This window comes from Vanellus vanellus, assembly GCF_965231255.1.
Source record: "Vanellus vanellus genome assembly, chromosome: 2".
Classification (NCBI taxonomy): domain Eukaryota; kingdom Metazoa; phylum Chordata; class Aves; order Charadriiformes; family Charadriidae; genus Vanellus; species Vanellus vanellus.
Window position 1 is genome coordinate 6384035 of NC_138906.1, and position 14197 is coordinate 6398231.

Here is a 14197-nt window from a genome sequence, read left to right on the forward strand (position 1 = left end):
AATGAAACAAACACGTGTCATGGACATCCTGAAACAAGCTAAGATGAAAAACAAACAAGGATAAGAAAGCAGTATTGGAAAAATTTCAAAAAGGAGCTCCAGCTTACTAACTCTCCTGTGTTTCTGCAGTTGGTCCTACTAAAACTATTAGGAAGGTCTAAGTGGTTATTTTTTCTGATTCTCTGAAACCAGATAGGCTCAGTTTATGATGATCTGCTCTTCTGCCTCAACCTTTGGTATATTCTTTGGTGGAACTGAAAATGATGTTCTTACTTTTGTTTTGGCGTATCTTACTTTCAAATTTATGAGGTCCTAGAGGCAAACCAATGATCTGTGGGCGTCCGCCTGTTTTTTGGGTGGGAAGCAAAACTCCTACCTAGTGTACAGCACCTTCAACAAGGTGTTGCATGGTGCGAGATGGTATCTGCTATTTAAAAACCTAGCTATGGACTCAGGGATATAGAGTTGTAGACTCTGAAGTCCCTTCCTCCCCAGTGTCCTGCTTTGTTCATCAGTGTGGGCTTTTTTTCCTCAGAGGATTAAAGTAAGTATTAGTCATAACATCTTACTGAAACATGATTTTTTGAATGAGGTTACTGTCCTGATCTGCAGAAACTGATGCACTGAAACATGGGGTGGATTGACATAAATCAACTAGAAGGTCTACAGTCAGAGCCGGGGGGTCAGTAGTCTTAAGTCTGAGCCAAGCTGTAGGACACAGCTCCCTGAGAAACCATCCAGTCACTCTGTAGGATCCTCACCTTCTCCCAAACCTGGAAAAAACTCCTTGTTCGCTTGCCTCACTCCCAGACAGAGGCCAACCTGTGGTGTGAGTTGAGGCACACCACTGTGTAAGGGCTGGTTCATCAACTGCCTCTCCGTGTAAAGCTTATGGAGGTACAACACTTCTGCTGCCTTCTCACATGGAGGGAATGGGCAAAGACAAGTGTTCAGACCTTTCTTGGTGTATACATCCTACCCAGTGTCCACACACCTACACAGGGTCCTGGATTGGGTGGTGTGTATCACCCTGGACTGAGCTCAGTTTTCAGACAAGAGTGTGAATGCCGCTTGCTGCAGAGCTGTTAATCCACTCACATAGTAAAGAAGGTGTAGACTAAACCCCTCCAGTGATTTAGAGTGCTCTCAATATGTGGTTCGACTGGTTCATTAAGAGATGATTTCTAGGTACTCTGGAAGGAAACAAGCACTCAACAAAAGACACTCAACCAGACCAAGGTATTTTTAGAGGTAATGTTTACCTTCAGAATGCAGCAATAGAAGTTAAAAAAAAAAAAAAAAAAACAAAACAAAAACAACAAGCCACAAAATATCTAAAATCTTGAGTTGAGAATGTACAAAACAAAGTAATAATAAAAAGAAAATTGCTTTACAAAGTCTCAAAATGAATTTAAACAGTAAACATGTATGAAAGCATGGAAAAGCTAAAATAAGGTTTTTGTATATAATGAATAATAAATTACAATTCTAAAAATAAAGAAAAGAAAGCAGTAACCATTCTGACTCAAGTAGAGAATCTTTCATAGCATCTTTCTTTGGGGGAACGGCACTGATAATAGCTGCAGGTCTTGGCTTGACAATTTTCAGTAGCATCAAGTACTTTCCAGTAACTTAAAAATAAACTGATAAATACCTCCCCCAACCCTAATAGTGACAGTAATTTGAGATTTTTTTTTTCCTTTTCTTTTGTTCACGTCTAAGAGAAAATCTACTCAACTCACCCCTCAATATGAGCATGTGCATATATGTGTGTTTAGGATGCCCTTCTTGGAAAGTCTGTATAGAAATTAGAAAAAGAAGTTAGCATAAAGGTGTTTGTTTGCCAGTGACCAGATTGGTTGGTTCTGTAATTTATCCTACCTATCCTTTCTTCTGCATTAGTTCAGAGAAGCCTGATATAACACCCCCAATCCCCTCCCCAAAACACCCTAGGGGGAAGAAGCTACTCTAAGGTGCCCGTGGATGGATTTTTCCCTTGTGCTTCTAACAGTGTCAGGGCTCTGGGTTGTGGTGCAGCACCAAGTCCGTTGGGTTGGCCAGGTGAGGGCTGTTCTCCTCCAGTATCAAGGCAGACTGCATTTGTCCTGTCTGTATGCAAACACCAAGACGATGACCCTGAGAAGTCCTTAGGGTGTAGATGAATCCCTGTGTGTAACGTGGATAAACCAGGTGATTTCCTTACTGTGGACTTTCTTTTTTGTCTTACACAGTTCTCTCTCGCTCTCCAGTATCTCCTATTTCTTTGGCTTGGAGTTGCCAAAGGTGACAAAGACCACTCCTGGCTCCTGAAAACTGCCATTGGTGTGGAAGTCTTCGCCTGGGCTCTTCAAGTACCTCCGAAAGACAGGTGAGGCAGATACCTCATACTGGGGATGAGAGACCACATCACATGTGGAAGATGTTTGCGTCTCAGTTTGCTTGGTGACTGTGGTGGATGAAGTGATTATTTTGTTTCCAAACTGGTCCATTTCCTCGTACTGCTCCATCACAGTCCGGGTGGCTCCATAGAGCTTGGACCCATCTGGCCCCGTCTGCAGCTCCAAGATGCTCTTCTGCCTCCGTGGATTTTGTGGGCTGGGTACATTCAGGGAGCTGTAGTCTGAAAAGCTTCCTTTCTTCCCACAGTGGCAGCTGCCTTTGGAATTGTCCAGAGGGCACCTCTCTTTCTCACTGGTCTGATGGTTGGCATTGCCAAGGGTGTGCTGCTTCATTGAGCTTAGCCCAACTTTTGTTTGGATGGGCTCTGGTCTCTTCTCAAAGGAGGCCGTGTCACTCCCAGCAGACCCTGCTGGTGGATGTTTAAAGGAGCTAATGCTGTCCTGAGCAACAACATCCCTCTTTCCTGAAGTGTCAAGACAGTCTGGTGAAGGGACGTCCCATGGGGAATGTGCTGTCTTGGGTGATTCTGCAGGTTTCCTGGCAGCAGACTCGATGGAGATGTAGGAAGGTGAGGAGGGAGAGCTGACACGAGATTGAACAACGCGGGGAACCTCAAGCTCTGCCTTGGTTACTTCGGTCTTTTCTGCCACCTTTGCACCCCCGCTGGACTCTGCCTCCCCTGTCTCCAGTGTGGTTCCCTCCTGCTTGGCTTTGCTTGAGACAATACTGATTTTACGGATATTACTGCTGCTCACAGAGCTTTGGTTGTTCTCCAAAGACTCCTTGAACAGCCCTGAGAGCCCAGCAATGTCTGACTCAGACTTGAGACTAGAGACAGAATAAAGGGCTTTCTTGATGGCCTCCTCGATGTCCAGGAGCCGGGCAAGTGTCTGCTCCTTCAGGTGGATGATCTCAGCACTTGCTCGCTCCAGGTCCCCAAAAACCAACTCCACTGAGGGGATGCTGTCAGTGTCTTCCTTTGCCAGTGTCTCAGCCCTATCCTGTTGCTTGGCCTGGTTGGCCTTCTGACGAACAACCCATTCAGGGACCTTCTCGAAGAAGCTCTTCAGAGCTTTCACATCCACTTTGCTTGTCTCCTCCTCAAATTCCTTTACCCGAGTCAAGATCTCTTGCAGTTCCTCCTGTCTCCTGAGGTTCTCAAAGATCTCCATAGCCTCCTTGACATTGCCTTTCATGATCTCCTCTTTATGTACTGACAGCCTTTTCCGACGCTCATCTTCTGTTTCTCTCTTGGGTTTTTCTCTCATAACAACTTCTGGCTTCTCTTGGCCAGATGTCTCTGCCCCTCCATCAGGACATTTCAATTGCCCACTATTTCCCTGCTGTTGCTCCTCAAAGGAGTTCATTGACTGCTGATGGAAGGACATTGAATGACACATCTGCCTCATCTCATTCACCTGTTGTATGACTCTCTGATTGTCCCATGATCTATGAGAATTAGACACACTTTCTCTTTCCACCTTGGATGAGGCATTTTGTGCTAAGTCATCTCCTTTCTTCGGAGGAGTGATGTGGCCCACAGGGGAGGTGCTTTGCTCAGTCTGTCCTGGAACATTAAGTGTCTGTGGTCTACCAGGACAGGTTGTAGGTGATATTGAAGAGCACCCATTCTCGTCTTGGCACAGGTCTATATGCCTCTGAACCACCTCACCAGGACATCTCCTTAGAGCTGCTGCTTTCCCACTCATCATTCCCTGCTCAACTTGAAAACTAACCACTCCATTTTCTATTGGCTTTGAAGTCTTAGCCCTGTCTGATTCTACCTGTCCTTGTCCTCCTTTGCTTGCCTTGTACCTTTCCTCTGCCATTTGAAGAGGGGTTTTGGCAGCGTTTTTTGGCAGCTTTCTCTCGGGGATCATACCCTGAACTGTGACAGGTTTGTTCACAGATGTTTCCAACGGGCAGCATTTTGCCTGAACCTCCCTATGGCCTGATTGTTCACATACTTCCATGCAGCTTAATCCCAGCTCTGTGAGGGGAGGCTTTGGTTTGGCAATCTCCCTCAGGCCTGGAGGTTTAGGAGGCACGGGTGGAGGGACGGGTTTGGTTGATCTGCTTGTGCTGTTATTTGCAGAGGCAGAATGTGCCTCCTGTAAGAGGTGCTCAGGTTTTGGAGGAGGAACAGGTTTTTTCCTGGGTGGAACAGCAATTTCTGGGTTTGGAGGAGTCCTGGGCTTCTCTGCAGGACTCTGATCACTGGATTTGCAGGACAGAGAAGGGAAGGCAGGAGGAGGGGTCTGGAGTGGTGCAGAACATCCTGGGGCTTCATATTTGCTGGTTGGTAGTGGAAGGGCACCTTCTCTTGTTGCTTTGGTTGAGGGTGAGCAATGCTCTGCTTTCATCACAGCAACTGAGGGAGGAGGAGGAAAGTCATTATCAGCCTGCGACTCTGAAGGCACTACAGCTGTCTGGTTACTAACAACTTGAGTCTCGTTTTTCTTTTTACACACAGAATAGGACTGCCCTGCATTTCTGTATATCATAGCGGCTTTAAAATCCCCTCTGGAGACATTAACGTTAGACTTTTCCAGTGACTGAAGTGTGGCTTTTAAATTACCTCGGATAACATCCTCCTTTTCTACCAGGCGCTGTTCTGTGGCGGCACTTTGCAGTGCTCTGATAGCTGTCTGCACATCCCCTCTGATAATAACATCTCTTTCTTCTTGCACTGATTGCTCTTTGTAATCAGACTCAACAAAAGGGTTTATATAGGTTTTCACGGGTGTGGCAGTATAAAGGCCATCCTTAATGCTAACATCTCTACTAGGCACAACTTGGCTTTCCTGGCTCAATAGTTGTCCTCCCTGTACTTCCTCTGAAGCACTGACCTTTTTGTGTGATGTTATGCTCTTCTGAGACACGCTTGTGTGGGTCTTGGATGCCTCCTGGACTCTGGAGGTGGTGGTCCTGATGGCAGTGCTGGTGCTCTCCTGCACGGTGGACGCAGTATCTTGTTGGCGTACGGTTGATTGAAGGGTCACAGTGCCCTGTGTGCTGGCTGCCTGCTGCCTGCAGGCCATGTGGACCTCCTCCCTGTTTCTCTGTAGCTTGCTCTGGACATGGTGTTGTATGTTTTTTGCCTCTGCTGTTGCTAGTCGCAGGCTTTGCATTGCAGTCTGAAGATCACTCCCAAGGGCCTTTTCTTCTGGCTGCCTCTGACTGGCTTCCCCCTTCACCAAACTCTGCTGTTTCCCATCAACTTCTTCCCTCTGAGCCATCACTTGCGTTGGACATATGCCTTGCATCATAGCTTTGGGTTCCTTCAAACAAGCAGAGGTTGCTTGTTCTTTCTCTGCCTTCTTGCTGACATCTGCAACCCTTTGAATGGACTTTGTAGTCACTTTAAGCCCCCCCGGCAGAATTTCTTCCTTTCCCATCACTGTGGGCAGGGGTTTCCCAGGACATTGCACAGTGGTGCTTGTCACACCTGCTGCATGCACAGCCTCTCGCTCTAATGCACCCTCTTTGCCCACGCTTTCACATGCGAACTCCTTTTTTGCTCCCGCCATAGCCCCTGACTCACCCTCTGCAATTACTTTCTCTATTTGGTCTTTATTTGGTAAGATATGTATCTTAGCCCCCTGCACAACCCATGGGGCACTCTCGTCTGCCCCCTGCTCTGCTTGGGAAGAGATGAGGGACTGTATCTCCGACTCCTGCTGGAGATTCTTCAGATAGTCTAGATCTCCCTTCTCAATGCAGCTCGCAAAAAGCTGGACATTTCCCTTCTCATTGTCCTCACGCTTAATGGTTGCTGTTGCTTTCTGCTCCTGAGAAGAAGCCAACAGGTTCCCTATCGTTGACTTCACATCCCCCTTAACAACTTTCTGCTGCACAGAATGGAACAGGAGGGAGTAGAGAGTCATCTTCACTGATCCTGACTTTGTCTCTTGTAGGACCATCCCCTTTTTGATGGAAGCATCTTGACTGAGGAGACCCTGTAAAGCCTTAGCTACATTTCCACTGAAGTCCTCTTTGCCTTTAACAGCTTCAGTCTGGTCCAGTAGCTGCAATGGGCTTACTTTGATCTTGCCCTCTCTGTCCTCCTCCACCAGCACACTCTGTGCTTCCACATTGGTTCTGTGCAGGAGCTGCAGCATGATCCTTTGCAAATGGCCTCCCACAATCTCCTCTTTCAGGATCTCTGGAGCACCTGGGCTGCTGAGCTGGTACTTCACCATCTTCACGCTCTCCATATCATTGGCTTCAATGAGGATGCCATCATGCTGAATAGCCTGGCAAGTGCAGAGCGTCTCTAAAGTCTCCTTCATGGTCCTTTCTTTCACTTCTGTTTCTATGCTGCCCTCAGAAGTGCTAAATTTATCCAAGGGTGTGCTCTCGAAGAGCCACGTTGTACTTTTCACATCTGCTCGAGGGATCACTTCTTGAGTGCCAGCACTGGCCATCACCTCTGGGTCCTTAAGGGTGTCCATTGGCTGGGTTTCAAACAACCAGGTGCAACGTTTTACATCCCCTTTCTGTCTGTCCTCTCTCTGCACTGTACTGATGGATGACCCTCTCTCTGCATCCCCGTACAGGGAGTCCACAGGCTGGTTTTCAAAAAGCCAAGTGGATGTCCTCACATCACCCCTCTGAACATCACTGACGCTGACCATCCTCACGTACTTCTTCTGGCCCACTTGCTGGGACTCAAAAAGCTGCTTATTGGACTGAACATCTCCCTTCTGCACATCATCTACTGTTCTGGGCACAGACATCTTTGCCCCTGAGAAGGAGTCAAGAGGCTCTGTCTCAAACCTCCACCGGGCAGCCTGGACGTCTCCTTTCTTGATGTCCTCTTGGGTGACAGCCCTAATCACAAACACCTCTTCTTCCTTCTTGATCTGATCCAGGGGCTTAGTTTCAAATAACCACCGGGCGCCTTTCACATCACCTTTCATGATTTCTTCTTTCTGCACTGAGGTGACCTCGTGGTATCCACCCTCTTTGTCCTGGATAGCATATAAGGGTTGGCTTTCAAAGAGCATTGTGCAGGACTTGACATTAGCTTTGGTCATGGTGTCTTTCTGGATCTTCTGGAGCTCTGTCTCATCCACTCTGTCATGGATTTGGTCAAGGGAATAGGTCTCAAATACAAACCTTTTGCCTCCAACATCTCCCCCCTTGATATCCTTCTCTGGAGGGATTTCCTGGATTCCCTCAGAGCTGTCCTTCAGTGTGTCCATGGGGTAGTTCTCAAAGAGCCAAGTGAACTTGTGCACGGAGCCGGCTTCAATTGTCCCATCATCCTTCTTGGATGTTGGTTTGGTGGCTGTATCCAAGGGCTTAGCTTCAAAGAACTCCTTCACTCTGGACACTTCCCCAGACTGTATCTCCACACGACTGGAGTACCGCATGGTTTTCTTTCGGTCAGCTTCACCGACAGCACCGCTGCACAAGGGTTCAGTCTCAAATAGGTGCCGGACAGTTTTGACGTCAACTCCCTGTAATTCCTCCTGACTGTATGCCTTACTGACTTGTAAATACTGCTCCTCCTGGCCCTTCAGGGAGTCTAGGGGCTGAGTCTCAAACATCCATGTGTATGACTTCACATCAGCTTGGGGCACAACACCATCCTCCTCCTGCTTCTTTTCAGCCTTCTCGTACAAGGTGTGGATGGGCTGGGTCTCAAAAAGCCACCTGCAGGTCTTCACATCCCCCTTCTGGGAGATCTCCCGCTTTACCGAGCGATGCTCCTCACCTTGCATGGCTTGGTGATGAATGACGTCCATGGGCTGAGTTTCAAAGAGCCACTTGGCTGTTCTGACATCACCAGCCACCACCTCTTGTTTTGTGATCCCCCGTATTATATCCACTTTCTTGGTACTTTCATCAAACTGGTCCAGGGGCCTGGTTTCAAACATCCATTTGTAGTTCTTGACATCACCACTGATGATTTGTTCTCTGCTTACAGAGGTGACTTCATGGAAATTGCCAAAGCTGTCCTTGATGGCGTACAGAGGTGTTGTCTCAAACAAGATTTGGTTGGCTTTGACGTTGCCAGCTGGTATCTTCTCCTCTTCTTTGGTGATGGCCTCAGCCTCAGCCTGCTTGATGCTGTCTAAGGGGAGAGTCTCAAACAGGGTCTTGAAAGACTTCACATCCCCTTTCACTACCTCTTCCATGCTGGTGGCTGGAATTTCTTCCTCAAATGACTTGGAGATGCTGCCAAAGGGACAGGTCTCAAAGACATATTTTCTTTGCTTCACATCTCCCTTCTCCTCTGCTGAAAGCTCCACTTTCTTTAAACGTCCCACCTCAAAATTGTCTTTCAGGGTTTCCATTGGCTGGGTTTCGAATAGCCAGAGTGTAGATTTCACATCACCTCCAACCACTTGTTCTTTGACTACAGTACTTTCTGAAGCTTCTCCTTTCAGAGAATCAAGAGTCTGGGTCTCAAAGAGCATTCGCTGTTTACTGACATCTGCCCCTGTGACAAAATCTGTTGAAGCCTTGAAATCTTGTTCTTCAACTGTGATTTCTCTGATGGCATCCAGAGGCTGAGTTTCAAATATCCACCTTGCTCCACTGACATCTGGCCTTCCAATTTCTTCCAGTGAAATCCCACGGATTATTTGCACTTTGGAAGTGTCCTTGTTGATGGTATCCAGGGGCTGAGTCTCAAACAGCCAACGAGCTGTTCTGACTGCATTGGTCTGAATTTCTTCTCGGCAGACGGACTTGATTTCATGGATGTTCCCAGTTTTATCTCTGATGGCACAGAGGGGCTCTGTTTGGAAGAGCCTGATAGTCTTCTTAACATCACCTTTTAGCTCCTGGATTTCTGACTTGAGTTGTAGGATGCTCTTCTCCTCCACTGAGCAGCAGCGTCCTATAGCGTCCAAGGACTGCGCTTCAAAGAGCTGTCTGGCACCTTTCACATCACCTCCCTGGACAGGCTCCTTAAGAACTGCCTCCTGCACTTCAGTTTCATCTGAATACAGTTTGTTTAATGAATCTAGTGGTTGGGTTTCAAACAGCCACCGGGCGGTATGCACATCCCCTCTGGCAAGGTCTGTTTCTGATACCTTGGCTGATGTTGACAGATTGTCCCCATTGATTGATTGGCTTTCAAACCTCAGGGAAGTACTTTTCACATCCCCACCAGGAATGATCTCTTCTTCTGCCAGCTTCTTTGTGGCTTGATGGTCCCCAATGGAGTCAAGTGCCCAGTTCTCAAAGATCCAGCGCATGGACTGAACTTCTCCTGGAAGAACTTTGTCCAGGTTCACAGATTCCTGTGCATTGGGATCTTCAGTATTAAGCATTTCTGCCAGGTCCTCAGTCACAGCTTCTTCCAAGTTCTTCCTGAGCTCAGGATGCATGTGTCTATAGAGCCTTTTTAGCTCGTTCACTTGGCGCTGCTGGTAGAACTTGGAGAAGGCTTGCTTTGGAGGAGGCACAGGGAGTGGGTTAGCATCCTGGTTCCCTGGAGCGATGACCTGGACTGAGCCAAGGGCAGGAGGGGGAGGTAAGTCGTCTTCCATTTTCTTGATGGCAACTTTATTTGATGATTTCTGAGCCTCTGCCATCTTTAGGGAAACAGTTTTGAATGTCAGCATGATCTCTTACCGCCCAACCCCGTGGCCATTAGTAGTGAGAACGGCAAAGTAAAAAGCCAGCCAAACAAGGGAAATCCATGCACCTACTGAGCTTCATACCTTTGGTTCAGTAGCACACAGCACTCCAAAGCATCACACCACTGCACACGCTGCAGGCTTGATGTTAGCTCTGGTTCCACAGCAACGTGCTCTAAAGTAAGGTCTCTAATCCAGGCATGTGCGTTGGTTAGTCTATAGTCCCCAGGATTCAGTCCAGCTACAGTGTAACAGAGATGCCCAATTTGGATTGTGTCAGTAAGAGAGAGTGACCACAAGAATAACATGAAGAAGGCTGTCTTAGAGCAGCGAGCTAAAAGTTAACTTCTCCCTCCTGCTCCCAAGTGTCCAGGGCAGTGTGAGGACCTGCAGAGAGTCTGAGAATATAGGATATGAGTGTAGGAGAAAGCCAAGGAGCTATTTGCGGAGAGGTCTCAAGAAGAAAATGAGAAGAGGGAACCAAACAAAAGTGTCAAACTGAGCTGATGAGGACAGCCTGGTTTTGGGTAGGCAGCTAACATGATGGGCTTTTGGTAGCACAGTGGGCTGCCCGTCGCACCGGAGTGAGGGCCTGGGGAAGGACACTTGTCTGACTGATGATTTCTTCTGTTGGACTCACACGTGTACCCCCCGCCATCATTTGCATAAGAATAATGGACCGTTATACAATTAGAGACTCAAATAAAACTCTTTTGACCTGCAGGCTTGTACGGGCACCAGGCTAACTAAAGTTTACAGACTGCTGGAATTAGCAAGCTAAATTCTGTGCTCTTTTAGGAGGAAAGCACGAGGCTGAGGGACCAGAGCAGCCACAGCTGGGGCCCAGCAAAAGTCGGACCTGTTTAGACTCAGCCAGCCTGAGCTCAGCTCAAATTCGCAGCAGCTTTGGTACAGGAAGCGAACAGAAGATGCAGTCGCGGCGGGGTGGACTGTGGTGGTATAGTCTGCCTTCGAACCTCACTTTCTGCCTTTTTTTTATTCTCCTTAGCTCGGGAAGCCTGAGCGCCGAGCGCTGAACCGCGTACCTGCGACCTGCTCTGGCTTGGCGTTTATCCAAAGGGAAGGCAGCCGAGGCCTATAATCATTATCTAAAAGAGAACGTAATCCTGGTGGCTTTCCTTTCAGTAAACAGATCTGCTGACCCTTGGCGTGCCCGTGGAGTTACGTCTGTAGAGTTATGCCTGGAATATTATTAGTTGTTGCTCAAAGCAATGGCGCGCGGTGTTATTTCACTCTGTTACGTGCAGATTGTTCTGGCTAAAAATAAGTATTGAACATTAGTAAAAAAAAAAAAAAAAAAAAAGCAGAGTACCAAAATCAGCAGTGAGTGTAAAATGCAAATCTTTCACATGAGCCAACATACTTTGAATGCACTTTTAAAAATAAGTGTTTTTTTTTTTAATCTGTGAAGGGCTGCTGAACGCAAAGAAGGGCGACTGAGCAGCTGACAGCTATATTCAGTATGAAAGCACTCCTCACTGCCTTATGTGGGTATTTAAATCACACTCCACCACAGTCCACAAATATTTGGTTAGATAACGGTGCTTATCTTTAACATTTCTTACCTCGCCTCTTTTCTGGCTGTGGGGAGAGCGAATGGAGTTGTCCTTCACAGTACTCTGCAAAAGACACGGGGAGAAATGCCATCAAACAAGGAAGACACATTATCTCTGTGTAGCTATCTATGTATGTACCAACTACAGAGACCTGAAAACCATTACAGGTGAGGTTTTTTTGGTCACTGGCATTTCTGTACAGCTGGGAAAACCAATCTTATTCCAGGTTGATCAGAAACATATTTTTCCAAAAGTCTGAGTCAACACACAAAATCCCAATCACATTTGTTTAGAGTTGGGGGAAAAACAAATCAGACACTGAATTCTCCAAAGTTTGATTTAGCCTGTATTTTTGTTTATACTTTAATATTTTTTAAATAAAACTGATCTACATTTGTAATCGCATTATGAATTGTAAAATTCATTGTATCGAAATTGCTTTTCTTTTTTTTTAATCTCATATTTCTATTTTTTTTCCATTTTTTCCCAATCAGAACATGTTATGCAATGCAGATTAATTAGAAGATTTCAATTAGTACAGATTCTGGTGAAGAGACATTTCTGGTGAAAAAACATTTCTCAGCAAGAGGTATGGCCCATACATTGCTGAGCAGGACACGGTTCTTGTGCATCCGTGGTCCGAAGTGAGACCGATGACAGCACGGAGCATGGGGCAGCAGGGCAGCCTGTGCAGGAATCAAAATCTGCTTCATTGAAGGTAACTGGTTGTAATTTTTCTAATTATGATCTCCACTTATTTTTTATCAACTTGGGCTGCTTCAGTGTGATCTCCTCCAGTACAGAGCCCTGATACACACGAGGGACCCTGCAAAAGGCTGAGAGAGGGAGGGAGCGTGAACGCGCCTGCAGGAAAGGTCCAGATGTGAAATCACATCCCATGTTACTCTTGGATCACCAGCGGAGCTGGAGAAATGGGAAAAATGTAGCTCAGTGCCTCATAACCCTTATAACCTGAATTATCCTGTGACCCAATGATCAGCCTGGAGTGGGTGATTAAATCCCTGGATCCCAGACCAAGGGCTGTAAACAGAGGGACACAGGGAGGGTGCACTGTAAAGTTATGCCTATGTCATATATGGGCATATATATGTGCATGTGTTGGAATGGGTATAGCGTGGAGATGTATGTGTTGCTGCGCGATGAATATTTCCACCATGGATGTGAGCGTGTAAATATATATCATGGAATCATGGAATTTTCAGAGTTGGAAGGGACCTCTAGAGATCATCTAGTCCAACTCCCCTGCCAAAGCAGGATTGCCCACAGCACATCACTCAGGACTGCATCCAGGCGGGTCTTGAAAATCTCCAGAGAAGGGGACGCCCCCACCTCCCTGGGCAGCCTGTGCCAGTGCTCTGTCACCCTCACCGTAAAGAAGTTTTTCCGTGTATTTGAACGGAACTTCCTGTGGTCTAATATATATATACATGCAAATAAAGTGGAAATCTTATGTGTGAATAAACTGTTTGTATTGGTTAATGGATGTAGATATGTGTGTGTGCATGTGTGTGCATGTGTGAGTATAATGCGTATACATATGTATGTGTGTGGGTATATAGAGTGCATTCATCATATTGACACTTAGGGACACACTTTAGTGATAAACTTGGCAGTGTTAAGTTTATGGTTGGACTTGATGACCTTAAAGGTCTTTTCATAGAATCATGGAATCACTTTTCCAACCTAAATGATTCTATGGTTCTATGATATACATACATAGCACCTCTGATTACATTTATACAATATTTGCAAATGGCGAGGGGAAGCTGGTCATTTTTTGGAAAAACAAATGCCATGTTTCTCCAGAGTTACCAAACCAGGCATGTTCTCTCTCACCCTCTCACAGCCGCTCTCTGGGATGGGACATTGTTCGGATGCCGCTGGGGGAGGCCGGCGGCGCGCAGTGCTTACCGGCTGTGCGGGGCCGCCGGTGTGAGCAGCAGCAGCGGCAGCTGTCTGGGAGAGATAGAGAGCCGACAGCTCCTTCACGGAGGGCGTAGAGGACCTCCCTCGTCCTTGGTGAAGTATGCGGCTGGTGTTGTCTGATATGTCTAAAAATGACCGCGTCCTCTCATCTGTAACAGGGACAGAGGTGCACGCTGAGCTGTCTGCCAAAGACGCGAGGGCACGGCCAGCCTGGAGCGCGAGCACCGCTTATCGAGGGCTCTGCCCAGCGCCCCACTGTCTGCACACCCGTTCCCCCGGCAGCCTCCATCCCGGGCCCCCAAAACTTAACATCTTGCCCTTTTGGTTCAGGGATAAAACATGGACATTTGCACCTCTTTCATGGCTGAAACAGACTTTGAGCCTGGATGAGGGTAACCCACCAGGCAGTCACCTGATGCCACCGTCCTGCTGGTGGGGCACAGAGCCCTCATCCATCCCCGCATCCCCGGATGAGGCCATCACCAAACAGGAGCAAGTTGGATGATCTGAAGGAGCTATGCATCTTCAGCTTGAACCAATTCCCCCTTTTTTTTGCTCTGTGGCCACATCGCTTTCCCAACAACATGCCTCACAAACAGCTACACCCATTCATCTTTATCTTTCCCCTGGGAACTCGTTTCAGAGAACTAAGAGACGAAGAGGCTCAAGACTTTT

The 14197-nt window shown here is 47.2% G+C and overlaps 1 protein-coding gene across 1 annotated transcript; it reads right to left on the reverse strand.

The window, feature by feature from the left end:
• Nucleotides 1-1210: 1210 nt before the first annotated feature.
• XIRP1 (xin actin binding repeat containing 1) lies at nucleotides 1211-13656 on the reverse strand. The gene is made up of 3 exons (XM_082498937.1): nucleotides 13508-13656; nucleotides 11585-11638; nucleotides 1211-9953 (listed from the first exon to the last, which is right to left on the reverse strand). Exon 3 carries the CDS (start codon nucleotides 9951-9953, stop codon nucleotides 2256-2258), a length of 7698 nt encoding a protein of 2565 aa, XP_082355063.1. The 5' UTR covers nucleotides 11585-11638; nucleotides 13508-13656; the 3' UTR covers nucleotides 1211-2255.
• Nucleotides 13657-14197: the final 541 nt, after the last annotated feature.

Excerpts from the sequence above, each read along its gene's own strand:
- XIRP1 (XM_082498937.1), bottom strand. The coding sequence starts at position 9,953 with ATGGCAGAGGCTCAGAAATCATCAAATAAAGTTGCCATCAAGAAAATG.